This window comes from Salvelinus fontinalis, chromosome 24 (genome assembly GCF_029448725.1).
Source record: "Salvelinus fontinalis isolate EN_2023a chromosome 24, ASM2944872v1, whole genome shotgun sequence".
NCBI lineage: Eukaryota > Metazoa > Chordata > Actinopteri > Salmoniformes > Salmonidae > Salvelinus > Salvelinus fontinalis.
In genome coordinates this window covers 28134095-28161090 of record NC_074688.1, presented here as the reverse complement: position 1 = coordinate 28161090, position 26996 = coordinate 28134095, and the positions used below count along the sequence as shown (strand labels likewise).

Here is a 26996-nt window from a genome sequence, read left to right as displayed (position 1 = left end):
AGGATTGGAGCCGGCTGTGCAAGTCAAATCGACACTTTTCATAGGGTGCTGGGCCGTCAGTCCTATTCCATTCAGTCATGTTATACTTTGAACCCTCTCTACCCCAGGGCACTGAAAACATTCGCAAATAAGTGTTTGTGAAAAAAAACGAAACGTATTTTTCTCACCTAAAAGAGCAAACACAGCAGCATTCCTGTTTGTATTTGTTTGTAGTTGGTTTTGCTGTGTAAGCGGATGGCTGGGCTGCACGGGGCGGGCGGAGGCTGGGAGACTGTGCGTGTGTGTGTTGTGTTGTGTTGTGTGTGTGTGTGATAGCGTGCTAACAGAGAAAGACTCTGGCACCATCACCTTACCCCACTAATCACCCTGGAGAGAAACTTTATAATCCTTCTGGGTTATGTGCTCTTGACTAACTCCAGGGGAATGTGAACACACACACACACACACACTCACCGTCCCCCAGCACGGTCTTCAATTAAAACCAAATGTTACCGACGGTGCTGATGATGTAAACATTCGTTGAACACATGGAGGATCAACACTTACAACAAGAGACTCTGCTGGCTGACACTGAGATCTATTTTTTTTTAAAGAAACACGACAGCAAATATGTAGAAAAACTGCGCGTCATTATGTGTCCTTTGTATATTACTATGTCATAAAGTAAGCCACCATAACATATAGTATATGATGAAGGTAATGCAGTCTTAGGTGCTTGCTATACTATGTCTGTAACGACGGGATCTCCTGTGTTAGCCTACTGAGCTCAAGCCACTCTCACCTTGGTCCAGGTCGGAGGCCGACACCACCAGAACAGTGGTTCCTGCGGGCTGGTTCTCTGTAATCTGGGCTTGGTACTGGTTCTCCTGGAACCAGGGCACCTCGTCGTTCACGTCGATGACCTGGACAGACAGCAGCTGGCTGGATGAGAGCGCTGGTACCCCGTGGTCCTGGGCTACGATGGTCAGGTTCAACAGGTCCTGATCCTCCCGGTTGATGGGCTTCAGGATAGAGAGAGAACCTGGAGGAGAGGAGAGGGGTTAGAGAGGGAGCCTGAGGTGGAGAAGAGGAGAGGGGTTAGAGAGGAAGTCTGGGGTGGAGGAGAGGAGAGGGGTTAGAGAGGGAGCCTGGGGTGGAGGAGAGGAGAGGGGTTAGAAAGGGAGCCTGAGGTGGAGGAGAGGGGTTAGAGAGGGAGCCTGGGGGTGGAGGAGAGGAGAGAGGTTAGAGGGAGCCTGGGGGTGGAGGAGAGGAGAGGGGTTAGAGAGGGAGCCTAGGGTGGAGGAGAGGGGTTAGAGAGGGAGCCTGGGGGTGGTGGGGAGGGGTTAGAGAGGGAGCCTGGGGGTGGAGGAGAGGAGAGGGGTTAAAGTCTGGTCAAAAGTAGTGAACTTAGCTGGGATGCAGGGTGCTATTTGGGACACAGACTCAGCTAGTCCCTCTCCCTACCTAGTGTGTAGTCACACCCTTTAAAAGGTCCCCATGCTCTCTGTCCAGCACAACTCCGCTAGCTTCAACTTCTACTGCTAGCTTCACTTCTCTGCTAGCTTCAACTTTTACTGCTAGCTTCAACACTCCGCTACCTTCAACTTTCACTGCGAGCTTAAAATTTCCCTGCAAGCTTCACAACTCTGCTAGGTTCAGCTTTCCCTGCTAGCTTCACTTCTCTGCTTGCTTCATCTTTCACCAGTCATTCCTCCCTCTCCGTCGGAGGCCAAGCGTTGCTCCTTGCCAAGAGCTTTACTTACTTACACACACCCACCCACCCTGTCCACCCTGTTCACCCACCCATTCTGTCCACCCAGTCCACCTGTCCACCTGTCCACCCTGTCCACCCAGTCACCTGTGTGTGTGTGGATCTATTCCCATGAAAGCCTAGGCAGAAACAAAACACACACAAAAAAAACTCAGACTGCTGGGAACCATTAAAGGAGCGATTACAACTGCATGTGTGTGTTACTCAGTCCCTCTTTTGAGACTTTGATAACACCTACATGCATACACTATTTGCCGTTTGGTCTTTTGGGCTTTCCTGTGGTGTGTGAGACACGTTGACCCCGGCTCCACCCCTCCCCCACCAATCAGGAACCAAGGCTGAGGGGATAAAAACAGGAAGCTGTCAAGATCTATCAGGTGTGTCACAGAGAGAGGGCGGCCATCTTAATATGGGTTCAGTATATATGTGTGTGTGTGTGTGTGTGTGTGTGTGTGTGTGTGTGTGTGTGTGTGTGTGTGTGTGTGTGTGTGTGTGTGTGTGTGTGTGTGTGTGTGTGTGTGTGTGTGTGTGTGTGTGTGTGTGTGTGTGTGTGTGTGTGCAGGCATGGGTGTGTGTGTGGTGCCCATCTTGAACTGGTTCCAGCCATGCAGGTAGTTAGACAGTATAATGACAGTTAATATCATGAGTTAATCCTCTGACCACCTGATCTGCTCCTGTCCTGCCAAGCGGCCCATGCCAGGGTCTACGATGACAGGAGAAACGGTCCCATCTCTACACATGCTGTTTTGGTTATATTCTCAATACACCAGCACTACAGAGAGCTGTGTAGGAGAAGCCTACTACAGATCATGGTAACCTTGGATCCTTCTGGGTGGAGGATGGGTGTCTCCTAACACTATTAGGGGCTCTTTCCCCCTCTGTGCCCAATGGAAATATTAAATCAAACTACGTGTGTTGAGTTTTCTATATGGGATGATTTCTTTGTCCTTATAGATGGCTTGATCTAGGTCTGAGAATCCGCCCCTGAAAGTTTTTCATTGTTCTTTTTTATCAACTTGTGTAAGACGACGCTGTTCCCTAGACTCATTTGATTAATAGAAGGAACTAATAGAGTGTCTAACATGAGAAAAAACAAGGAGAGCAAGGAAACATCTTTACCTTAGTTCACCCCAGTCTTCAGAACTGTGACTGCTCTACTATAATACAACCATGCATATACGTAAGCCAAACAGACTGGAATTGGAAACATCCAAAATAGGTTTTCCATGTTTCTCTCTCTCCCTTTTTCTCTCCCTCTCTCTCTCCCTCTCTCCCTCTCTCTCTCTCTCTCTCTCTCTCTCTCTCTCCCCTCCTCCTACCCATGTGCTGTTAGTGACCAGGCTTAGGATGGGATCACTGAGGAGTCACAGTGGCTGAAACTATTCCAGCCACTAACTCTGACCATACTAAAGGCTCAGGGGCTAGTTATCTCAGCGCGTACGGAGATCCAGAGAGAAAACAACAAACCCAACAACTTAAAACAGAACCAACACCCCCTCCTCCCTCCTTCTCCTCCCGCCTCACTCTCTCTTTGACTGTTGCGGCTCATTAAAGCATGAATATGAAATGAGTCAGTGCTGTGCCCTCTCTCCTCCTCTGCTCCCAGGGCCAGGTAATGAGAAGGAGAGGGAAGCCCTAATCTCAGCACTGCACGGCAGGCCTGGTGTGTGTGTGTGTGTAATCTCAGCACAGCACGGCAGCCCTGCCCGTTGCGTGTCTAGCAGTGTGTGTTTACTGCCAGCCTCTCCCCGTTGCGGCCTTCTGCTGTGGAAAAAGTTGTTAAACTGAGGCCAGATAGCTAGATCGTTACTTACAGCGGTGTTATTTGTTACAGCAGTGTTGGTGGTGGTAGAGCTTAGCGCTCAGGTAGACAGGCCTACCCAATGTACCGGGGTAACTTCATTAACTCTGATTCGTCTCTCACACGACATCTCTTCACACGTCCCTGTTTATACTGTTTGAAATTTGCTGGGGCCTGATTATAGGTTGAAACTTATGAGACTCTCTCACAGACCCAACCACATGGAAGCTGGGAATGTGGTACCAATGGCCTTCTGACATCACACCATGTGTTTACAGCACAGATGGTAACTACATGATTGTTCTGGTGAGAAAACAATAATGTATGCCAGTGTTACCGACCAGGTTTTAACCTGGTTGTCTGTGTGCCACAAGGCTGTGGTATCCAGCTGAGCTAAAGCTTAGGCATTCGATTGGGGAGCTAACAAAAGTCTTCAGGTCTCAGACTAGGTTACCTTTTCTTTGAGCTTCCAAACCACTTCCATTACACTAGTAGTAGTTTAAATGACCCACCAGTATTAGGGTTGAGGCTGAATGTCCCTCCAGCGTTGCCAGTCTCGATGAAGTAGCTGACCCGTCCGTTCTCCCCCTGGTCGGCATCTCGTGCCACGACGTAGAGAACCACGAAGCCCACAGGCTGGTCCTCCATGACGCTAACCGCAGATGGCGAGCTGAACACTGGAGCGTTGTCATTCTCATCTGTCACAAACACCCTCACCGTCACCGAGCCCCAGTGCCGTTGGCTGGCGTTCAGGGCGGAGTCTGTTGCCTGGACGACCAGGATAAGGGAGGAAGTGACCTCATGGTCCAGTTCCTGCGCCAGGGTCAGGACCCCAGTGGAAGGGTCAAGGGCCAGGAGGTCAGTGAGGTCAGGGTACTGGAACATAGTAACGGAAACGGACACAGTGACAGTGCGCTCCGAGGAAGAGAGGCCACGGACAGACAGAGCTGAAACTTCACTGCTTGACATGTATGATAAAATCCTAGTTGAGACTGAACAAATGAACGAAACAACACAGCAAGCAAGTGAAAGAAATAGATTTTGATTATGTTTTACTGGTAATGGGGACATACGTAAATGCCAACAAAATAACTTGTTGTCAGTGTGGTGTGTGTGTGTGTGTGTGTGTGTGTGTGTGTGTGTGTGTGTGTGTGTGTGTGTGTGTGTGTGTGTGTGTGTGTGTGTGTGTGTGTGTGTGTGTGTGTGTGTGTGTGTGTGTGTGTGTGTGTGTGTGTGTGTGTGTGTGTGTAACCTTTATTTAACTAGGAAAGTCAATTAAGAACACATTCTTATTTACAATGACGCCCTATGGGACTCCCGGATGTGATACAGCTTGGATTCGAACCAGGGACTGTAGTGATGCCTCTTGCACTGAGATGAGATGCCTTAGACAGCTGCGTCCATGTGTGTGTATTAACTATTTAACTGTACTAGAACGCTTAAAAGGCCACTAAAATTTTAAATATCGGTTATCAGTATCATTTTTTTGGCAATGAAAATATTGGATATCGGTATCGGACAAAAATGTAATATCGGTGCATCACTACTCCTAACCCTACCTGGTGCAGGATGGAGTAGGTCAGCAGGCTGTTGGGCCCTGATCCGTCTTGGTCCGAGGCCTGGAAGGTGTAGATGGACGCCCCAGGCTCCATGTTCTCAGGTATCACCACGGTAATGGGGTCCTCCGGGAAGCGGGGTCCATGGTCATTGCTGTCCTCCACCTCGATGTCCAGCTGCACCAGGTGGCTGCTGGGTAACGTCATGGAGAAGTCGTCCACCTCTATCTGTAGTGTGTAGCGGGCGGAGCGCTCGTAATCCAGCTCCCTCGCCAGGTACACGTCACCTGTCTGACGGTCCACCATGAACGTTCCGTCTCGGTCTGACCCGCCCACCACCGTGTAGGTCACCTGACCAGCCTCAGGGAGCTCAAAGCCATCATGTGACCTCACAGAGCCAATCATAGAGCCTGGTTTGGCCTCCTCGACGGAGTTGAAGGACATGGAGAGAGAGTTGTCTTTGGAAGGAGCTCTGCTCGCACTCTGGACCTGTGGACAGAGAGATTGGAATTTGGTAAGCATATATCCTCAATACACCACTCAGGACCTACGGTCAGACAGATAGGGATATGGTTAGCATACTGTATATCATCAATATATTGGTGTTAAAAGTTTGTAGCTAGCTAACTTCATCACCAGGGTCACTTGTGAGAGCTGGCTGGAGGACAAAAATAGTAGCTAGCTAATCAATGTTTCTTATAACTGGGATCTCCAAACAATCTATTAACTGTTGAGGGACATTATTAGCAACTATGAATATCCTGACAGTTAATGATCATCCATTTAGCAAGATAGCTGAATATCAACAGGCAGCAGACTCATGCTACAGGGCATTCGGAAAGTATTCAGACCCCTTCACTTTTTCCACATTTTGTTACGTTACAGCCTTAATATAAAATAGATTGTTTTTAAAAATCCCCCTCATCAATCTACACACAATAACCCATAATGGCAAAGAAAAAACAGGTTTTTAGATTTTTTTGCAAATTTAGAAATAAAATAAAACTGAAATATCACTTTTACATACTGTAAGTATTCACACCCTTTACTCAGTACTTTGTTGAAGGACATTTGGCAGCGATTACAGCCTTGATTCTTCTTGGGTATGATGCTACAAGCTTGGCACACCTGAATTTGGGGAGTTCATCCCATTCTTCTCTGCAGATCCTCTCAAGCTCTGTCATGTTGGATGGGGAGCGTCACTGCACAGCTATTTTCAGGTCTTCACAGAAATATTTGGATGGGCCACTCAAGGACACTCAGAGACTTGTCCCAGTCCCACTCCTGCGTTGTCTTAACTGTGTGCTTAGGGTTGTTGTCCTGTTGGAAGGTGAACCTTCACCCCAGTCTGGGGTCCTAAGCGCTCTGAGGCAGATTTTCATCAAAGATCTTTGTGTACTTTTCTCCGTTCATCTTTCCCTCGATCCTGACAAGTCTCCAAGTCCTTGCTGCTGAAAAACATCCCCACAGCATGATGCTGCCACCACCATGCTTCACCGTAGGGATGGTGCCAGGTTTCCTCCAGACGTGCTGGCATTCAGGCCAAGGAGTTCAATCTTGGGTTTCATCAGAGCAGAGAATCTTGTTTCTCATGGTCTGAGAGTCCTTTAGGTGACTTTTGGCAAACACCAAACGGGCTGTCATGTGCATTTTACTGAGGTGTGGCTTCCGTCTGGCTACTCTACCATAAAGGCCTGATTGGTGGACTGCTTCAGAGATGGTTGTCCTTCTGTACGTTCTCCTATCTCCACAGAGGAACTCTGGAGCTCTGTCAGAGTGAACATCGGGTTCTTGGTCACCTCCTTGACTAAGGCCCTTCTCCCACGATTGCTCAGTTTGGCCCGGCGCGGCCAACTCTAGGAAGAGTCTTGAGTCTTCCTTGAGTCTTCTTCCATTTAAGAATGATTGAGGCCACTGTGTTCTTGGGGACCTTCAATGCTGCAGACATTTTTTGGTATCCTTCCCCAGATCTGTGCCTCGACACAATCCTGTCTCGGAGCTCTATGGACAATTCCTTCCTATACTCTGACATGCACTGTCAACTGTGGGACCTCCTATAGACAGGTGTGTGCCTTTCCAAATCATGTCCAATCAATTGAATTTACCACAGGTGGACTCTAATCAAGTTGTAGAAACATCTCAAGGATGATCAATGGAATCAGGATGACTCAATTTCGAGTCTCATAGCAAAGGGTCTGAATTCTTATATAAATACGTTTTTTTTATTGAATTTTTGCAAACATTTCAAAAAACCTGTTTTGCTTTGTCATTATGTGTAATTTGGTGAGGTAAAAAAAATATTTAATTTATTTTAGAATAAGGCTGTAACGTAACAAAGTGGAAAAATTCAAGGGGTCTGAATACTTTCCGAATGCACTGTATGTGCCTAATAATGACCATTATACATGCCTAGTGGCAGTTGGAGCTACATTTTCCAATACAACGCTAAAGAATCCAAATATTAAACGGTACGCTGTGAACCAGAAACAGATTTCAACCAACCCACCCTATTTCCTCATTAGGAATAAAAGAAACTGAACGTTTGAAGAGTTTTTTTTACAAACTGCTAGCGCTAATCACATTTAAACAGATAGGCATGTCACTGCCAGGAAAAATAATAAAGGATACAAGTAATAATAATCAGAAAAGGACATTTTAGTGATCGTTCAGATCTCGCTGCAGCAGGTAGGGCTCGGTCGTCTACAGTACTGAGTTTTTACACCTCCCTTGATGACCAATCAGAAGAACATGAAAGACCGCGGCTTTGACGCATCGCTCCCTTTGTATAGAAACAGGCACCAGAAGTTACACATATGACACATTGTTCTAATAATCCTGTTTTTCAGTTCAGCTCTAAGCAGGGGATGGAGTCACAGGGTTTAAATATCTGAGCGAGACAGAGAGAGAGAGAGAGAGAGAGAGAGAGAGAGAGAGAGAGAGAGAGAGAGAGAGAGAGAGAGAGAGAGAGAGAGAGAGAGAGAGAGAGAGAGAGAGAGAGAGAGAGAGAGAGAGAGAGAGAGAGAGAGAGAGAGAGAGAGAGAGAGAGAGAGAGAGAGAGAGAGAGAGAGAGAGAGAGAGAGAGAGAGAGAGAGAGGAAGGAAAATAAAATATTTTTGTGCGCTTATCCATTTTTCTTCTCAACAAATCCTTGTTGATGCTTAATTCATTACAGCCTACAATACCTCGATAAACCAGTTACACTATACAGCACCACTATGTTGGCAGTCACTAAACAGCCCATGCTCTTTATGAAACATAATATGACAAAGTGTGAATTAACTCCACATTAGGCGGCAAATTGAGCGTCACCAAGCGTTAGAATTAGTGAGATCATATCCTTTCCCTACTGCTGTACTTGTCTTGGACGGTGTGAGGGTCTGAAATGATGACGTGATAGAAACACGTCAACAGACAAGAACAACACAACCCTGTTTAATCCTATTACACACTAATTATTACTCACATTCTTACGTCAGAAGAACAGGAGAAATGAGGGAAGGAAACATTTTTTTGAAAAAAGTAACCCAGAGAAGCTGTTTTACTGCAGCCATTACAAGACCCTTCTATTTTCCTGGAACCTTAAAGATTCTGGGTATGCGTTCCAAATGGCACCCATTCCCTACATAGGGCACTGGTCGAAAGAAGTGCACCATACAGGGAATAGGGTGTCATTTGGGATGCACATTGGATTTACACCTACAGAGTTCCTTCCATTGTGCTGGCCTGGCCGGTCACTATTTAGTTGTACATTAAATATTAATTAAATTAACTTGAATGGTGTATTTTATGTGGGTGCACATCCCAGGTGGTGTTGTATTGAAGCGGGGCTACTGTAAAAGTGTTGAAGTCATTCAGTATGGCCTTGATCAGAGCAATCACAGCTGGTGATCATCATGGGCCAGATGGGAGCACTTGATTCATACCTAGTTTTCCATCTTTTACTCAAAGAGAAATTCCCCTTTTAAAAAGTCCCAGAGGAGGAGAAAGGAGGGAGGGAAGGTTGTCAGAACTCAGCCTGACATGTCTATTTGGAACAACATTGTTGTGAGGAGCCAGACTTCAAGAGGAAGTTTGACTTAGTACTTTTCTCGATACTTTCGTTTAATGTGGGATATTTGATAGATAGGTGTTGATCTAGTAGTTTTCTGACCTTTATTATTAGGATACAGCTAGATCAGTGAGAATGAAGGTGGTAGGGGATAGGAGATAGTAATCTGAGGCAGGGCTCTCATCTGCATGTGTAGTGTACAGGTAGCGCTGTAAGAGGGAAGGAGGTAGGGGCTAGGGGTTAGGAGGTAGGGGTCTTACCTGTATGTGCAGTGTACAGGTAGCGCTGTGAGATGGCTGGCCTCGGTCAGTGGCGGTCACAGTGAAGCTGTACTCAGCTCTGTCAGAGCGACTCAGAGGAGAGGAGGAACGCAGTTCACCTGTAGTAGGGTTCAGAGAGAAACGCTCTGCTCTGGGACCTGTAGAGGAGGGAGGGAGGGAGAAAAAGAGAGAGAAAGAGTGAGCGAGAAGTGCAGCTATAAATTGTCTTTTTGGAAACAATGCCAGAAGAAAACAATGCATTCCTCACATAATCACTCAACGGCAGAAAATAGCATAAAAAAAATGTAATCTTCAATCAATAACTCACACACAATCCCTCCCTCTCTCTCACTCCTTCCATCCCTCTCTCACCTGACATGGAGTAGTACACAGTGCCGTTCTCTCCCTCATCAGGGTCATTGGCCTGTACTTTCCCCAGCAGTAGACCTGACGCCTGACCCTCCATCACCTACAGAAGGAAATCATAAGATCAAACGGTGACTTTGTTTTCTTCTCAACGCTGACCACTAAGATATCATGTAAGATCCCATCCTCTAAGGGCCCTAGTCAAAAGTAATGTATAATATATAGAATAGGTGCCATTTGAGAGGCAGCCTCAGTATTACCTGCATGGTCAGTCCTCTGCCAGGCTGGCTGTGTCTGAAGGAGGGAGTGTTGTCGTTCTCATCCAGGATGGTGATAAAGGCTGTCCCTGTAGCGCTGCGTGGGGGAGTACCTCCATCCTGAACCACCAACAACACCTGGTAACTACTCTGCTGCTCCCTGTCCAGACCTACACGGGTACTGATCTCACCTGAGGGAGAGAGGGAGATGACACAGGGATGGAGGAGAGACAGAGAGAGAGAGAGATAGGAAGGAGAGGAGTAATGATGAGAAATTAAAGGGAGAGACAGTAGTCTTTGATCACACGCAAACACACACACTCACATGCACACACACACCCACAAACATACACACACGCACACATACACACACACAGGCATGGCAGGAACCTGAACAGCTGCAGTGGAGGTTAGAATGATCAGGCCCTGGCGAGCAGCTACACACAGTCCCACAGTCACAGCAGGCCAATTAGGGCCCAGCAGGACCCTCAACACTGCAGATAACCTGATTTACTATCACAGAGAACAGACAGGCCAGGGACAAGCCAGGGGTCTGCAGTAGGAGATTCTGAATGCCACATCTGAAGTGCCTGTGGTAAATATAAAGGTGTTAAACACTGAGTGTACAACACATTAGGAACACCTGCTCTTCCATGACATAGATTGACCAGGTTAACAGGTGAAAGCTATGATCCCTTATTGATGTCACTTGTTAAATCCACTTCAATCAGGGCAGATGAAGGGGAGGAGGCAGATTAAAGGATTGTTAAGCCTTGAGACAATTGAAACATGGATTATGTATTTGTGCCATTCAGAGGGTGAATGAGCAAGACAAAGTGCCATTGAATGGGGTATGGTTGTAGGTGCCATGCGCACCGGTTTTTATCAAGAACTGCAGCGCTGCTGGGTTTTTCATGCTCAACAGTTTCCTGTGTGTATCAAGAATAGTCCACCACCCATAGGACATCGACCCAACTTGACACAACAGTGGGAAGCATTGGAGTCAACATGGGCCAGCATCCCTGTGGAACACTTTCGACACCTTGTAGAGTCCATGCCCCGACGAATTGAGGCTGTTCTGAGGGCAAAAGGGGGGGAGAGGAGGTGTGTAACTCAATATTAGGAAGGTGTTCTTAATGTTTTGTACACTCAGTGTAGCTTTTTTTATTCCATTCATTAACCAGTCTTTGAACTACCTGTGTGTGAGTTGATCTGGAAGTGTCTGTCTGGGTGTAGGAGTCTGTAACTGAGCCTGCCGTTGAGGCCCGTGTCGCGGTCCGTAGCCAACACCCGTCCAAACCCTGAACCCGCCGGAAGGTTCTCTCTCACGGCCAGGAAAGCCCTCGCTTGGATCAGACGGGGAGAGTTGTCATTCTCATCGGTCACCGACACCCTCACCGTGGCACTGCCCGTCTTCTTCAGCTGCCCGTGGCCCGACGTGGCCAGAACCATCAACATGTACATGTCCTTCACCTGGGCAAAGGTCATGGACGCACATCAAAGGGACATTACATTAGAAATGAAAGTTAGTCAGATGTTTTCAGGTCTCTAAAGAGATCTAATCAACATGAATGAGATCTACATGATCGATGTCAATCAAAGTGGCTTAAAGGAGCATTCAGTGTGCGGGTCTGGAAAGGTTTATATATCTTCCTGTCACATGTCCTTCACCTCTCTGTCCAGGGCGCTCTTCACAAACAGCCAGCCGCTGTCTACTGCGATGCCAAACCCTGCTGCGTCTCCGTCAGGTCTCAGGTGGAATGCCAGTGGAGAGGAAGACCCTGAACCCGCGGTGTCCCGGCTCAGAGCTCGCACCTGTAGATGGATGAATTAAGCTCTTAATCAGAAATACATATACAGCCAAAACATCAGAGAACTAACTGTTCTGTTTGATATGTGAGATATTATGTCTATTGTTATATACAGCAAAATATGTCCAAGACACTGTTCCCCTTTCAACCTGTAGATGAACAGTATACATGAAGTGTAGCAGATATTGGTTTAGATCTTATCTGTCGGAAAGATATAAGTTTGTCTCTGGGAATGGTTTGTCCTCTGACAAATCAACTGTAATTTTCGGTGTTCCTCAAGGTTCCGTTTTAGGACCACTATTGTTTTCACTATATATTTTACCTCCTGGGGATGTCATTCGAAAACATAATGTTAACTTTCACTGCTATGCGGTTGACACACAGCTGCACATTTCAATGAAACATGGTGAAGCCCCAAAATTGCCCTTGCTAGAAGCCTGTGTTTCAGACATAAGGAAGTGGATGGCTGCAAACTTTCTACTTTTAAACTCGGACAAAACAGAGATGCTTGTTTTAGGTCCCAAGAAACAAAGAGATCTTCTGTTGAATCTAAAAATTAATCTTGATGGTTGTACAGTCGTCTCAAATAAAACTGTGAAGGACCTCGGCATTGCTCTGGACCCTGATCTCTCTTTTGACGAACATATCAACACTGTTTCAACGACAGCTTTTTTCCATCTACATAACATTGCAAAAATCAGAAACTTTCTGCACAACAATGATGCAGAAAAATTAATCCATGCTTTTGTTACTTCTAGGTTAGACTACTGCAATGCTCTACTTTCCGGCTACCTGGATAAAGCACTAAATAAACTTCAGTTAGTGCTAAATACAGCTGCTAGAATCCTGACTAGAACCAAACAATTTGATCATATTACTCCAGTGCTAGCCTCCCTACACTGGCTTCCTGTTAAGGCAAGGGCTGATTTCAAGGTTTTACTGCTAACCTACAAAGCATTACATGGGCTTGCTCCTATCTATCTTTCCAATTTGGTCCTGCCCTACATACCTACACGTACACAAGACGCAGGCCTCCTAATTGTCCCTAGAATTTCTAGGCAAACAGCTGGAGGAGGGCTTTCTCCTATAGAGCTCCATTTTTATGGAATGGTCTGCCTACCCATGTGAGAGACGCAGACTCGATCTCAACCTTTAAGTCTTTACTGAAGACTCATCTCTTCAGTAGGTCATATGATTGAGTGTAGTCTGGCCCAGGACTGCGAAGGTGAACGGAAAGGCTCTGGAGCAACGGACCGCCCTTGCTGTCTCTGCCTGGCCGGTTCCCCTCTCTCCACTGGGATTCTCTGCCTCTAACCCTATTACAGGGGCTGAGTCACTGGCTTACTGGTGCTCTTCCATGCCGTCCCTAGGAGGGGTGCATCACTTGAGTGGGTTGAGTCACTGATGTGGTCTTCCTGTCTGGGTTGGCGCCCCCCCTTGGGTTGTGCCGTGGCGGAGATCTTTGTGGGCTATACTCGGCCTTGTCTCAGGATGGTAAGTTGGTGGTTGAAGTTATCCCTCTAGTGGTGTGGGGGCTGTGCTTTGGCAAAGTGGGTGGGGTTATATCCTGCCTGTTTGGCCCTGTCCGGGGGTCTCATCGGAAGGGGCCACAGTGTCTACTGACCCCTCCTGTCTCAGCCTCCAGTATTTATGCTGCAGTAGTTTATGTGTCGGGGGGCTAGGGTCAGTCTGTTATTTCTGGAGTATTTCTACTGTCTTATCCGGTGTCCTGTGTGAATTTAAGTATGCTCTCTCTAATTCTCTCTCTCTTTCTCTCTTTCTTTCTTTCTCTCTCTCGGAGGACCTGGGCCCTAGGACCATGCCTCAGGACTACCTGGCATGACGACTCCTTGCTGTCCCCAGTCCACCTGGCCGTGCTGCTGCTCCAGTTTCAACTGTTCTGCCTGCGGCTATGGAACCCTGACCTGTTCACCAGACGTGCTACCTGTCCCAGACCTGCTGTTTTCAACTCTCTAGCGACAGCAGGAGCGGTAGAGATACTCTCAATGATCGGCTATGAAAAGCCAACTGACATTTACTCCTGAGGTGCTGACTTGTTGCACCCTCGACAACTACTGTGATTATCATTATTTGACCATGCTGGTCATTTATGAACATATGAACATCTTGGCCATGTTCTGTTATAATCTCCACCCGGCACAGCCAGAAGAGGACTGGCCACCCCTCATAGCCTGGTTCCTCTCTAGGTTTCTTCCTAGGTTTTGGCCTTTCTAGGGAGTTTTTATAAGCCACCGTGCTTCTACACCTGCATTGCTTGCTGTTTGGGGTTTTAGGCTGGGTTTCTGTACAGCACTTTGAGATATCAGCTGATGTAAGAAGGGATATATAAATAAATCTGATTTGATATATAAATTTGATTTGATATTGGTACGGTTTCCCGGATACAGATGAAGCCTATTTTGGACAACAAAACTATTTCAATGGAAATTGTAAATGTTTCTATTCAAGAATAGGATTACTATAGTCAGGGTCTGGGAAACCTGCCCTCAATATCCTTTTCTTATATACAGCAGAATTGTTTCCAAGACAGTTTTCCTCTTGGTGACAATAAAGGTTTGCACATTATTTGGATAGTCCCTGGTAGACGATCTACAGATACTCAAACTATCAACAACCTATCGACTGCAACTCTGTTGATACATAACAGCTTGCTGGGGTTACGGTTAGGAATATTTAGTTGAAATGTTGTTGACAGTTAGTTGAACAATCTACTGAACATACCTGTAGGAAGCGTGTGCTGAGTGGCGTGTTCTCCCTCAGCTCTACGCGGTAGGTCAGGGTGTCGAACACGGGACCGTGGTCGTTCTCTGCCTGGACGTGCACCACAAGCATCATGGTAGAGCTCAGCTGGGGAGCGCCACCATCTTTAGCTGTCACCGTCAGGTCATAGCGCGGCGTTACGTCGTACGACAGCTCGCCAACCAGCCGGATCTCCCCCGTGCTGCGCTCCATGGAAAAGGTTCTTTGACCTCCGCTTGAGGTCGCGGTGGAAGAAAGGTCAAAGGTCACCTGGCCATTGATACCGGAGTCCCGGTCTTGGGCCTGGACGCGGTAGACCATGGTCCCCATCTCTGTGTGCTCCGGGAGGAGGAGAGACTCAGAAGAGGAGGGCAGGAAGACAGGAGTGTTGTCGTTGATGTCCTGGATTGTGATGTGAACGTGGGTCTGACCGAAGGCAGGGGGGCTGCCGCTACGAGCCTGGAGCTCCAGGGTTAGAGAAGGCTGGGCCTCGTGGTCCAGGGGAAGGCTGGTCCGCAGGGCTCCGCTCTCTGGGTCCACGGTGAAGTAGCCAGCAGGGTCTCCAGAGGAGATGCTGTACAGAATGTCCTTACTGGGGACGCCTGGGAACAGACAGGGGAAGTTTCAAGTTAAATATATTATTATCCTGTATGTACAGGATACACATGGTATACACTGTCCAACGAAATGCTTACTTGCAGGTTCCTTCTCAACAATGCAACAACGCCTCCTGAGTGCTGCTGTGGTCTAAGCCACCAGAGATTCTGGGTTTAAGTCCAGGCTCTGTCACAGCCGGGCGCGACCGGGAGACCCATGGGGCGGTGCACAATTGGCCCAGCTTTGTTTGGATTAGGTGAGGGTTTGGCCGGCAGGGATGTCCTTGTCCCATCGCGCACTAGCGACTCCTGTGGCGGGCCGGGCGCAAGGCATGCTGACACGGTCGCCAGGTGTACGGTGTTTCCTCCGACACATTGGTGCGGCTGGCTTCTGGGTTAAGTGGGCATTGTGTCAAGAAGCAGTGCGGCTTGGCTGGGTTGTGTTTCGGAGGACGCACAGCACTCGACCTTCGCCTCTCCCGAGTCCGTACGGGAGTTGCAACGATGAGACAAGACTACCAATTGGATACCACGAAATTGGGGAGAAAAAGGGGTTTTAAAAAATTATAATAAAAGTATAATGTGGGAAAGCACAATTTATAGTCCAATAGTTACACGTGTATTGCAGAAGGAGGGATTGGAGGGCAAGTGTTTAATTTGTGCAGTATATAGCAATCATAACAAGAATCTGGTCGTAGCAGGTGTGATGTGTGTGTATAGTAGCATGAATGTATGTGTATATGAGTGTGGGTGTGTGCGTGAGTTAGTGCATGTGTGTGATGTGACGATCCTCCCACTCTGTCTGCCGAACTCTTTCTCTTTGCTCTTGTTTTCCTTAATAGGATGTCGGTGGGCGGAGCCGGGAGGGTCGTCAGCGAAACGGGACACACCTGGCCTCTTCCCCATTCATTGGGGAGACTCTCTCCATGCAGACACACTGATAGATTTTGGTTGTGGCTGTTTTGTTTATTTCAACACCCCTCATTATCACATTTATGCACGCAACCACTCCCTTACATTACTGACTACACACACCATTGTTAATTGTATATAGTTTACTTTAGTTAATAAATATATTTTGCTATTCCTTATCTCCACGTTGTCTCCCTTTTTGTTACGAAGTTCGTGACAGTGAATACAGATGCAATTGTGTGTGTGTGTGGGAGTTTATTTGTATCTTTTGAAGGGAGTTGACAAGATCCAGAGCCACTGCAGACGAGGAGACCAGGACCAGACCAGGCAGAGACCACTTCAGTTACAATATACTCCCCCTCAGTCATTAGTCAAGTCTTTTACACTATGACAGAGCACTAAATATCCAAAGTAATGATTATAAAAACAATGTGCTGGGATGGAATTTGTGATTAATGTGATTTCTAAACAAGGTGTGTACAGTGGCTCGCTGCCTATGAGAACAATTGGTACAGGGAGCACAGATCACCCCAGTGAGTACTTTCAGCACATACTGCCCCTCCCACCCCCCCCCACACACACACACCCCACACACACATACCCCCCCCCCCCCACACACACACACACACACACACACACACCCCACACACACATACACCCCTACACACACACACACACACACACACACACACACACACACACACACACACACACCACCACACACATACCCCCCCACACACAAATACCCCCCACACACACCCCCCCCACACACATATACACACACACACACACACCCACACACACATACCCCACCACACACACACATCCCCCACACACACACACCCCCCCCACACACACATACCCCCCCCAAACACACATACCCTCCCCCACACACACATACCCCCCACACACACATACCCCCCCCCACACACCTCCCCCCACACACAATTACCCCCCCACACACACCCCCCCACACACATACGCCCCCCACAAACACATACCCCCCCACACACACATACCCCCCACACACACACACCCCACACACACACCACACACACACCCCCACACACATACACCCCCCCACACACACATACCCCCCCACACACACACACCCCGCACACACATACCCCCTCACACACACATACCCCCACACACACATACCCCCCACACACGCATACCCCCCCACACACACACACACACATACCCCCCCCCCCCCACACACACACCCCACACACACATACCCCCTCACACACACATACCCCCCACACACACATACCCCCCCCCCCACACACATACCCCCCACACACGCATACCCCCCCCCCCCCCCACACACACGCACACACACACACACACACACATACTCCCCACCACACACACACATACCCCCCCAAACACACACACATACACCCCCCCACACACACACATACACCCCCCCACACACACACACACATACGCCCCCCCACACACACACACACATACACCCCCCCCACCACACACACACATACACCCCCCCACACACACGCATGCTTTTAAACAGATGTTAGCAGTCCTTAACCAATCTTAAGTTCCAATTCCAAGTCACACCCACCGTTCTTACCGATGGCCTTTACGATGCCAACCTCAGTCCCTCGCAGTACGTCTTCAGACACAGTGAAGCTGTACTGGCTGTGTTCGAACACAGGGGGCGCCACCAGGCCTGCCACCACACTGATGTTGACCCGGGCGTTGACCAGTGCTGCCAGACCCCCTCCGTCCTGGGCTGAAACCACCATGGGGATCACCGTGTTGGCCTTGCCGTGCAGCGACCGGGACAGGGAGATCACACCTGGTGGAGGAAGGACACAAAACACAGTGGTCAAGGTCAGACACAGCTCAAAGTACACACACAGAGACATGAGGACGGACACACACATACTGTACACACAGCGTCGTCCGGGTTAGGGGAGTGTTTGGCCAGCAGGGATGTCCTTGTCCCATCGCGCACTAGCAACTCCTGTGGCTGGCCAGGCACAGTGCAGGCTGACACGGTCGCCAGGTGCACGGTGTTTTCTTCGACACATTGGTGCGGCTGGCTTCCGGGTTAAGTGGGCATTGTGTCAAGAAGCAGTGTGGCTTGGTTGGATTGTGTTTCTGAGGACGCACGGCTCTTGACCTTCGCCTCTCCCGAGTAGGTACGGGAGTTGCAACGATGAGACAAGACTGTAACTACTGTAACCCCCAAACTACTATGAAATTGAGGGGAAAAAAGGGTAAAGTAAAAAAAATACTAAAATACAAAAAAACACCAACCTGTTTATTTTTGTTCATAGTTAAAGCTGTATTACAGTAAAACACCAACCTGTTTATTTTTGTTCATAGTTAAAGCTGTATTACAGTAAAACATCAACCTGTTTATTTTTGTTCATAGTTAAAGCTGTATTACAGTAAAACATCAACCTGTTTATTTTTGTTCATAGTTAAAGCTGTATTACAGTAAAACATCAACCTGTTTATTTTTGTTCATAGTTAAAGCTGTATTACAGTAAAACACCAACCTGTTTATTTTTGTTCATAGTTAAAGCTGTATTACAGTAAAACACCAACCTGTTTATTTTTGTTCATAGTTAAAGCTGTATTACAGTAAAAACACCAACCTGTTTATTTTTGTTCATAGTTAAAGCTGTATTACAGTAAAACACCAACCTGTTTATTTTTGTTCATAGTTAAAGCTGTATTACAGTAAAACACCAACCTGTTTATTTTTGTTCATAGTTAAAGCTGTATTACAGTAAAAACACCAACCTGTTTATTTTTGTTCATAGTTAAAGCTGTATTACAGTAAAAACACCAACCTGTCTCTTTGTTGAGGGTGAAGAAGGGGGAGTTGCCCCTGGGGACGGTTCGGTACGTGACCCTCCCGTTCTCCCCAGTGTCGGGGTCAAGGGCCGTAACCTTGACGACAGAGGTGCCAGGTGCACTCTGGGAGCTGAGGCTGACGGCGTAGCTCACAGGGTAGAAGACTGGTCTGTTGTCGTTGATGTCCAACAGGTCAACCCTGACATAGGCCATGGAATTCAGACCGCCCTGCAGGGAAACAGAAAGGAAAATCTATCAATGAATCTAAAAGACAACGCTCATTGGAATGTGTTAGATGTGTCAGTGCCATTCTGTGTTGGTTTGTTGATGTTGGTGAATTTTCTGGAAAGGTCACCACAGTGTCCTGGGGTAGGAATGTTTTTGATTTCAATGTTCCTCAGTTAAGCTGAGCACCTTTCCCCCTTTATATTAAAGCCCAGCTGAAGTGAGTTAGGTGTTGGGTTTGCACCACGGACAAAAAGCCCTCTGTTCTACTAGACTTCACATGCTGTTGAATATCAGCAGGACAAAGTGGTAGAAAAAATGAAAAAAAGAGTTAGACCACATTAATAGAGCAGGTTAAAATCAGCAGGAACCCTGTTAAAAACGTCAGACTCTAGAATCTAGTCCTGGCAGGTTGGTGGAGGGATACGGATTGATAGCTTCCCCAGGGAAACAGCAATCTGTCAGGATCTGTGTGGGGTGAGAGGGCTCGCTACCGCCGCCACAGAGCATAGAGCTCTGTTTCCCTGGCGGCTTGTTCTGAACAGCATACAAAGCTTTTCATTTGGCCGGACTAGTGAGAGGGAGGAGGAGGGAGCAGCGGTCCAACTTATTAAATATTACTGCTGCCTGCCTGTCTCCTTGCATGCCTGTCTGTCTATCTGTCCATCTGCTTGCCTGTCTACCTGCCTAACTGCCTGACTGTATGTCTGTCTGCCTCACTGTCTGCATGTCTGTCTGTGTCTGACTTACTGCCTGCCTGCGTTGTCTGTCTGTCTGACTGCGTGTCTGATTGTGTCTGTCTGCGTTTCTGTCTGTCTGTCTGTCTGTCTGTCTGTCTGTTTGTCTGCGTTCCTGTCTGTCTGACTGTGTGTCTGATTGTGTCTGTCTGCGTTTCTGTCTGTCTGTCTGTCTGTCTGTCTGCCTGCCTGCCTGACGTTGGAGGTTTTTTTTTCTCTCTCTCTCTCTCTCTCTCTCTCTCTCTCTCTCTCTGTCTCTCTCTGTCTCTCTCTCTCTCTCTCTCTCTCTCTCTCTCTCTCTCTCTCTCTCTCTCTCTCTCTCTCTCTCTCTCTCTCTCTCTTTTTCTCTCTCTCTCTCTTTCTCTCTCTCTCTTTCTCTACCCTCTCTCTCGGTCTGTCTCCCTCTCTTTCTCTATAATCTCTCTCTGTCTGTCTCTCTCTCCCTCTCTTCTCTGATTATTTTACCATGACTGCAGTGATTTCCTTCCATTTCTACCCTTTTACTTTCAAGTAGGATTTGGCGTATGCCGATACAGCATAGTCCTATCAGGGAAACTCATTCACAGCATAGTCCTGCCAGGGAAACTCATTCACAGCATAGTCCTATCAGGGAAACTCATTCACAGCACAGCCCTGCCAGGGAGAGTCATTCACAGCACAGCCCTACCAGGGAGAGTCATTCACAGCACAGCCCTACCAGGGAGAGTCATTCACAGCACAGCCCTACCAGGGAGAGTCATTCACAGCACAACCCTTCCAGAGAGAGTCATTCACAGCACAGCCCTACCAGGGAGAGTCATTCACAGCACAGCCCTACCAGGGAGAGTCATTCACAGCACAACCCTACCAGAGAGAGTCATTCACAGCACAGCCCTACCAGGGAGAGTCATTCACAGCACAGCTCTGCCAGGGAGAGTCATTCACAGCACAGCTCTGCCAAGGAGAGTCATTCACAGCACAGCCCTACCAGGGAGAGTCATTCACAGCACAGCCCTACCAGGGAGAGTCATTCACAGCACAGCCCTACCAGGGAGAGTCATTCACAGCACAGCTCTGCCAGGGAGAGTCATTCACAGCACAGCCCTGCCAGAAAGAGTCATTCACAGCACAGCCCTACCAGGGAGAGTCATTCACAGCACAGCCCTGCCAGAAAGACTATTTTATTTGTCTGCACTAATGAAATACTTTCTGCTCTGCTGTGTTCTGCTCTGCCTGGCTGGGGAGCTGCTCCCCTCTCTACTAGCTATCCTGGCTCTGGCTCTATAGCTGCGTCTAATAGCCAGGGTTCTGCTAGCTATATGTCTGCTGTGAACCCTGCTGTGAAATGTTGGTTAAAAAGATCCATTCAATTGTTGGAAGCATCAATATTACCAGGGTGCTGGAGGTTTTCTTCTTTTAGCCCTGCTGTGGAAAACACTGTGATAAACACTGCTTTAAGAGATCACTGTCAGGGGTTTAATGTGCTCATAGGGAGATATTAGACTATGTGCCAAATGGCACTCTATTCCATAGGGCTCTGGTCAAAGGGAATTGACTATGTAGGGAATACGGTGCCATTTGGGATGTAGTCATTGGAGGAGGTTGGAGAGATAGCTAAGGAGTTGGTCTAGAGAGAGAGGAGGGTGGAGAGATAGCTAAGGAGTTGGTCTAGAGAGAGAGGAGGGTGGAGAGATAGCTAAGGAGTTGGTCTAGAGAGAGAGGAGGATGGAGAGATAGCTAAGGAGTTGGTCTAGAGAGAGAGGAGGGTGGAGAGATAGCTAAGGAGTTGGTCTAGAGAGAGAGGAGGGTGGAAAGATAGCTAAGGAGTTGGTCTAGAGAGAGAGGAGGATGGAGAGATAGCTAAGGAGTTGGTCTAGAGAGAGAGGAGGGTGGAGAGATAGCTAAGGAGTTGGTCTAGAGAGAGAGAGGAGGGTGGAGAGATAGCTAAGGAGTTGGTCTAGAGAGAGAGGAGGATGGAGAGATAGGTAAGGAGTTGGTCTAGAGAGAGAGGAGGTGGAGAGATAGCTAAGGAGTTGGTCTAGAGAGAGAGGAGGATGGAGATATAGCTAAGGAGTTGGTCTAGAGAGAGAGGAGGATGGAGAGATAGCTAAGGAGTTGGTCTAGAGAGAGAGGAGGATGGAGAGATAGCTACGGAGTTGGTCTAGAGAGAGAGGAGGATGAGAGATAGCTAAGGAGTTGGTCTAGAGAGAGAGGAGGATGGAGAGATAGCTAAGGAGTTGGTGTAGAGAGAGAGGAGGGTGGAGAGATAGCTAAGGAGTTGGTCTAGAGAGAGAGAGGAGGGTGGAGAGATAGGTAAGGAGTTGGTCTAGAGAGAGAGGAGGTGGAGAGATAGCTAAGGAGTTGGTCTAGAGAGAGAGGAGGATGGAGAGATAGCTAAGGAGTTGGTCTAGAGAGAGAGGAGGATGGAGAGATAGCTAAGGAGTTGGTCTAGAGAGAGAGGAGGATGGAGAGATAGCTACGGAGTTGGTCTAGAGAGAGAGGAGGATGAGAGATAGCTAAGGAGTTGGTCTAGAGAGAGAGGAGGATGGAGAGATAGCTAAGGAGTTGGTGTAGAGAGAGAGGAGGGTGGAGAGATAGCTAAGGAGTTGGTCTAGACAGAGAGAGGAGGGTGGAGAGATAGCTAAGGAGTTGGTCTAGAGAGAGAGGAGGGTGGCGAGATAGCTAAGGAGTTGGTCTAGAGAGAGAGGAGGATAGAGAGATAGCTAAGGAGTTGGTCTAGAGAGAGAGGAGGGTGGAGAGATAGCTAAGGAGTTGGTCTAGAGAGAGAGGAGGATGGAGAGATAGCTAAGGAGTTGGTCTAGAGAGAGAGGAGGGTGGAGAGATAGCTAACGAGTTGGTCTAGAGAGAGAGAGGAGGGTGGAGAGATAGCTAAGGAGTTGGTCTAGAGAGAGAGAGAGGAGGGTGGAGAATTAGCTAAGGAGTTGGTCTAGAGAGAGAGAGGAGGGTGGAGAGATAGCTAAGGAGTTGGTCTAGAGAGAGAGGAGGGTGGAGAGATAGCTAAGGAGTTGGTCTAGAGAGAGAGGAGGATGGAGAGATAGCTAAGGAGTTGGTCTAGAGAGAGAGGAGGCTGGAGAGATAGCTAAGGAGTTGGTCTAGAGAGAGAGGAGGGTGGAGAGATAGCTAAGGAGTTAGTCTAGAGAGAGAGGAGGGTGGAGAGATAGCTAAGGAGTTGGTCTAGAGAGAGAGGAGGGTGGAGAGATAGCTAAGGAGTTGGTCTAGAGAGAGAGGAGGGTGGAGAGATGTGGAGGGAGGGAGAAGAAAGGAGGAGAGTTAGAGGAGACAATAGACTCACCCCGTCCACTGCTGGACTTGTTAGGGAGAGGTTGAGGAAGGTGGAGGGAGAGATCGATAGTGGAGGGTAAATAGAGGGAAGAGTGCAGAGGGAAGGAGAGATACAGTAGGAGACTCACTCCGTCCACGGCGGTGACAGTAAAGTCGTAGCTGGTTGGTCCCTGGTCCCTGTCCAGAGCCACGTTGGTACAGATCTGTCCTGTCTCCTTCCCTACAGAGAACTGGGAGGGGACAGCACTGTTGATGCCTGACCCCAGAGAGTAACTGATGGAGCCGAAGGAGCCGCCGTCCGCGTCTGTCGCTGTCACCTGGAAAGAGGGAGATAAAAGAAGAGGATTTATGGGTTAGACAGTTTGTCTTAAGGGGAACTTTCACTGTTACACCTACAGAGAGGAAGACACAAGAACACACCTACAGTAGGAGCTAGACAGATAAGGAAATATTCAGCCAGGAGCTAGACAGATAAGGAAATATTCAAATAGGAACTAGACAGATGAGGAAATATTCAGCCAGGAGCTAGACAGATAAGGAAATATTCAAATAGGAACTAGATAGATAATGAAATATTCAAATAGGAACTAGACAGATAAGGAAATATTCAACCAGGAGCTAGAAAGATAAGGAAATATTCAAATAGGAACTAGACAGATAATGAAATATTCAAATAGGAACTAGACAGATAGGGAAATATTCAACCAGGAGCTAGACAGATAAGGAAATATTCAAATAGGAACTAGACAGATAAGGAAATATTCAGCCAGGAACTAGACAGATAAGGAAATATTCAGCCAGGAGCTAGACAGATAAGGAAATATTCAAATAGGAACTAGACAGATAAGGAAATATTCAGCCAGGAGCTAGACAGATAAGGAAATATTCAAATAGGAACTAGACAGATAAGGAAATATTCAGCCAGGAGCTAGACAGATAAGGAAATATTCAAATAGGAACTAGACAGATAATGAAATATTCAAATAGGAACTAGACAGATAAGGAAATATTCAGCCAGGAGCTAGACAGATAAGGAAATATTCAAATAGGAGCTAGACAGATAAGGAAATATTCAAATAGGAACTAGACAGATAAGGAAATATTCAGCCAGGAGCTAGACAGATAAGGAAATATTCAAATAGGAACTAGACAGATAAGGAAATATTCAGCCAGGAACTAGACAGATAAGGAAATATTCAACCAGGAGCTAGACAGATAAGGAAATATTCAGCCAGGAACTAGACAGATAAGGAAATATTCTGCAACTTTTGGAGGACACTGGATGTTGACTTAAAAAAATGCAATTATTCCACTACCATAAACTACTTTTGGACAGCTGAAGAAAGCACACAATTTGTCCTTGGAAAATATACTCAAATACATCGAGACCACTGTAGGATCCTTTTGGATAGTACCACTAGTATGAACGAGAACAAACACAATAAAGCACAGTAACAGTACAGTACAGGGCAGTAACGACAGGACAGTAACAGTACAGGACAGGACAGTAACAGTACAGGACAGTAACAGGACAGTAACAGTACAGGACAGGACAGTAACAGGACAGTAACAGTACAGGACAGGACAGTAACAGGACAGGACAGTAACAGGACAGGACAGGACAGTAACAGTACAGTAACAGTACAGTAACAGGACAGTAACAGGACAGTACAGACAGACAGGTACAGTACAGACAGACAGGTACAGTACAGCAGACAGGTACAGTAACAGACAGACAGTACAGTAACAGAGACAGACAGGACAGTAACAGTACAGACAGGTACAGTAACAGACAGGACAGACAGGACAGTAACAGAGCAGGTAACAGAGACAGTCAACAGAACAGGTAACAGAGACAGTACAGTACAGACAGACAGGTAACAGAGACAGTACAGTACAGACAGACAGGTACAGAACAGAGACAGGTACACAGAACAGTACAGTACAGACAGAGTGACAGAGACAGGACAGTACAGAGACAGTAAACAGCCAGACAGGTACAGTACAGACCAGACAGGACAGTACAGAGACAGGTACAGTAACAGACAGGTACATACAGCAACAGTAACAGAGACAGTAACAGACAGACAGGTACAATACAGCCAGACAGGTACAGTACAGACAGACAGGTACAGTACAGCCAGACAGGTACAGTACAGACAGACAGGTACAGTACAGCCAGACAGGTACAGTAAAGACAGACAGTACAATACAACCAGACAGGTACAAAACAGCCAGACAGGTACAGTACAGCCAGACAGGTACAGTAACAGGACAGACAGTACAGACAGACAGGTACAGTACAGAACAGACAGGTCAGTACAGCAGACAGGTACAGAACAGACAGTACAGTACAGTACAGACAGACAGGACAGTACAAAGACAGACAGTATACAGACAGACAGTACAGTACAGGACAGTACAGTACAGGACAGAACAGTACAGAACAGGTAACAGTACAGACAGACAGGACAGTAACAGACAGACAGGTACAGTACAGAGACAGTACAGTACAGCAGACAGTACAGTACAGAACAGGTACAGTACAGCAGACAGGACAGAACAGAGACAGGTACAGTACAGACAGACAGGTACAGTACAGACAGACAGGTAACAGACAGACAGGACAGACAGGTACAGTACAGACAGACAGGTACAGAGACAGGTACAGAACAGAGACAGTAACAGCCAGACAGGTACAGTACAGACAGACAGTACAGAACAGGTACAGTACAGTACAGACAGACAGGTACAATACAGCCAGACAGGTACAGTACAGACAGACAGGTGTACAGCCAGACAGGTACAGTACAGTACAGACAGACAGGTACAGTACAGACAGACAGGTACAGTACAGCCAGACAGGTACAGTACAGTACAGACAGGTACAGTACAGACAGACAGGTACAGTACAGACAGACAGGTACAGTACAGCCAGACAGGTACAGTACAGACAGACAGGTACAGTACAGCCAGACAGGTACAGTACAGTACAGGACAGGACAGTAACAGTACAGACAGACAGGTACAGTACAGTCAGACAGGTACAGTACAGTACAGACAGGTACAGTACAGACAGACAGGTACAGTACAGACAGACAGGTACAGTACAGCCAGACAGGTACAGTACAGCCAGACAGGTACAGTACAGACAGACAGGTACAGACAGACAGACAGGAACAGTACAGACAGACAGGAACAGTACAGACAGACAGGTACAGTACAGCCAGACAGGTACAGTACAGACAGACAGGTACAGTAACAGACAGACAGTACAGTACAGTACAGACAGTACAGTACAGTACAGACAGGTACAGTACAGACAGACAGGTACAGTACAGCCAGACAGGTACAGTACAGCCAGACAGGTACAGTACAGAAGCAGGTACAGTACAGACAGACAGGTACAGTACAGCCAGACAGGTACAGTACAGACAGACAGGTACAGTACAGGACAGTAACAGGACAGGATAGTATAAGACACCAGGTGCTGTTGGAGTGAGTCTTTACTTCTCATCTGTGTTATTTATCTGAGTTAGAGCACAAGCCAAACTGCCTCTGGTAGAGCGAGGCACTGGGTGAGGGAGGGAGGGAGGGAGGGAGGGAGGGAGGGAGGGGGGGAGGGAGGGAGGGAGGGAGGGAGGGAGGGAGGAGAGGATGACTTCTCCAGCCCTGCCTGCGTTTAGCCGGGAGAGATGCCAGCAGTAGAGACAGCCAGGCTGGTCCAGGAGTGGAGTGGCGACTGTCTGAACAGCCCAGTGACAGGGGGGAGGGGGGATGGGGAGCAGGAGGGTATCCCC

At 47.7% G+C, this 26996-nt stretch overlaps 1 protein-coding gene across 2 annotated transcripts in view; it reads right to left on the bottom strand.

Moving 5' to 3' along the window:
• Nucleotides 1-26996, bottom strand: part of LOC129822225 (protocadherin-16-like) — a 195660-nt gene that overhangs the window by 20347 nt on the left and 148317 nt on the right. Inside the window, exons 3-14 of one of the 2 annotated variants that reach the window (XM_055880312.1) lie at nucleotides 23325-23513; nucleotides 18949-19180; nucleotides 17706-17942; nucleotides 14592-15211; nucleotides 11710-11853; nucleotides 11235-11511; nucleotides 10042-10229; nucleotides 9788-9884; nucleotides 9416-9573; nucleotides 5111-5596; nucleotides 4064-4427; nucleotides 782-1021 (exon numbers count right to left, since the gene is read on the bottom strand). In XM_055880312.1, the coding sequence (XP_055736287.1) occupies nucleotides 782-1021; nucleotides 4064-4427; nucleotides 5111-5596; nucleotides 9416-9573; nucleotides 9788-9884; nucleotides 10042-10229; nucleotides 11235-11511; nucleotides 11710-11853; nucleotides 14592-15211; nucleotides 17706-17942; nucleotides 18949-19180; nucleotides 23325-23513 (3232 nt within the window). The remainder of the gene's footprint in view (nucleotides 1-781; nucleotides 1022-4063; nucleotides 4428-5110; nucleotides 5597-9415; nucleotides 9574-9787; nucleotides 9885-10041; nucleotides 10230-11234; nucleotides 11512-11709; nucleotides 11854-14591; nucleotides 15212-17705; nucleotides 17943-18948; nucleotides 19181-23324; nucleotides 23514-26996) is intronic. The other variant, XM_055880313.1, reaches the window with a different exon arrangement.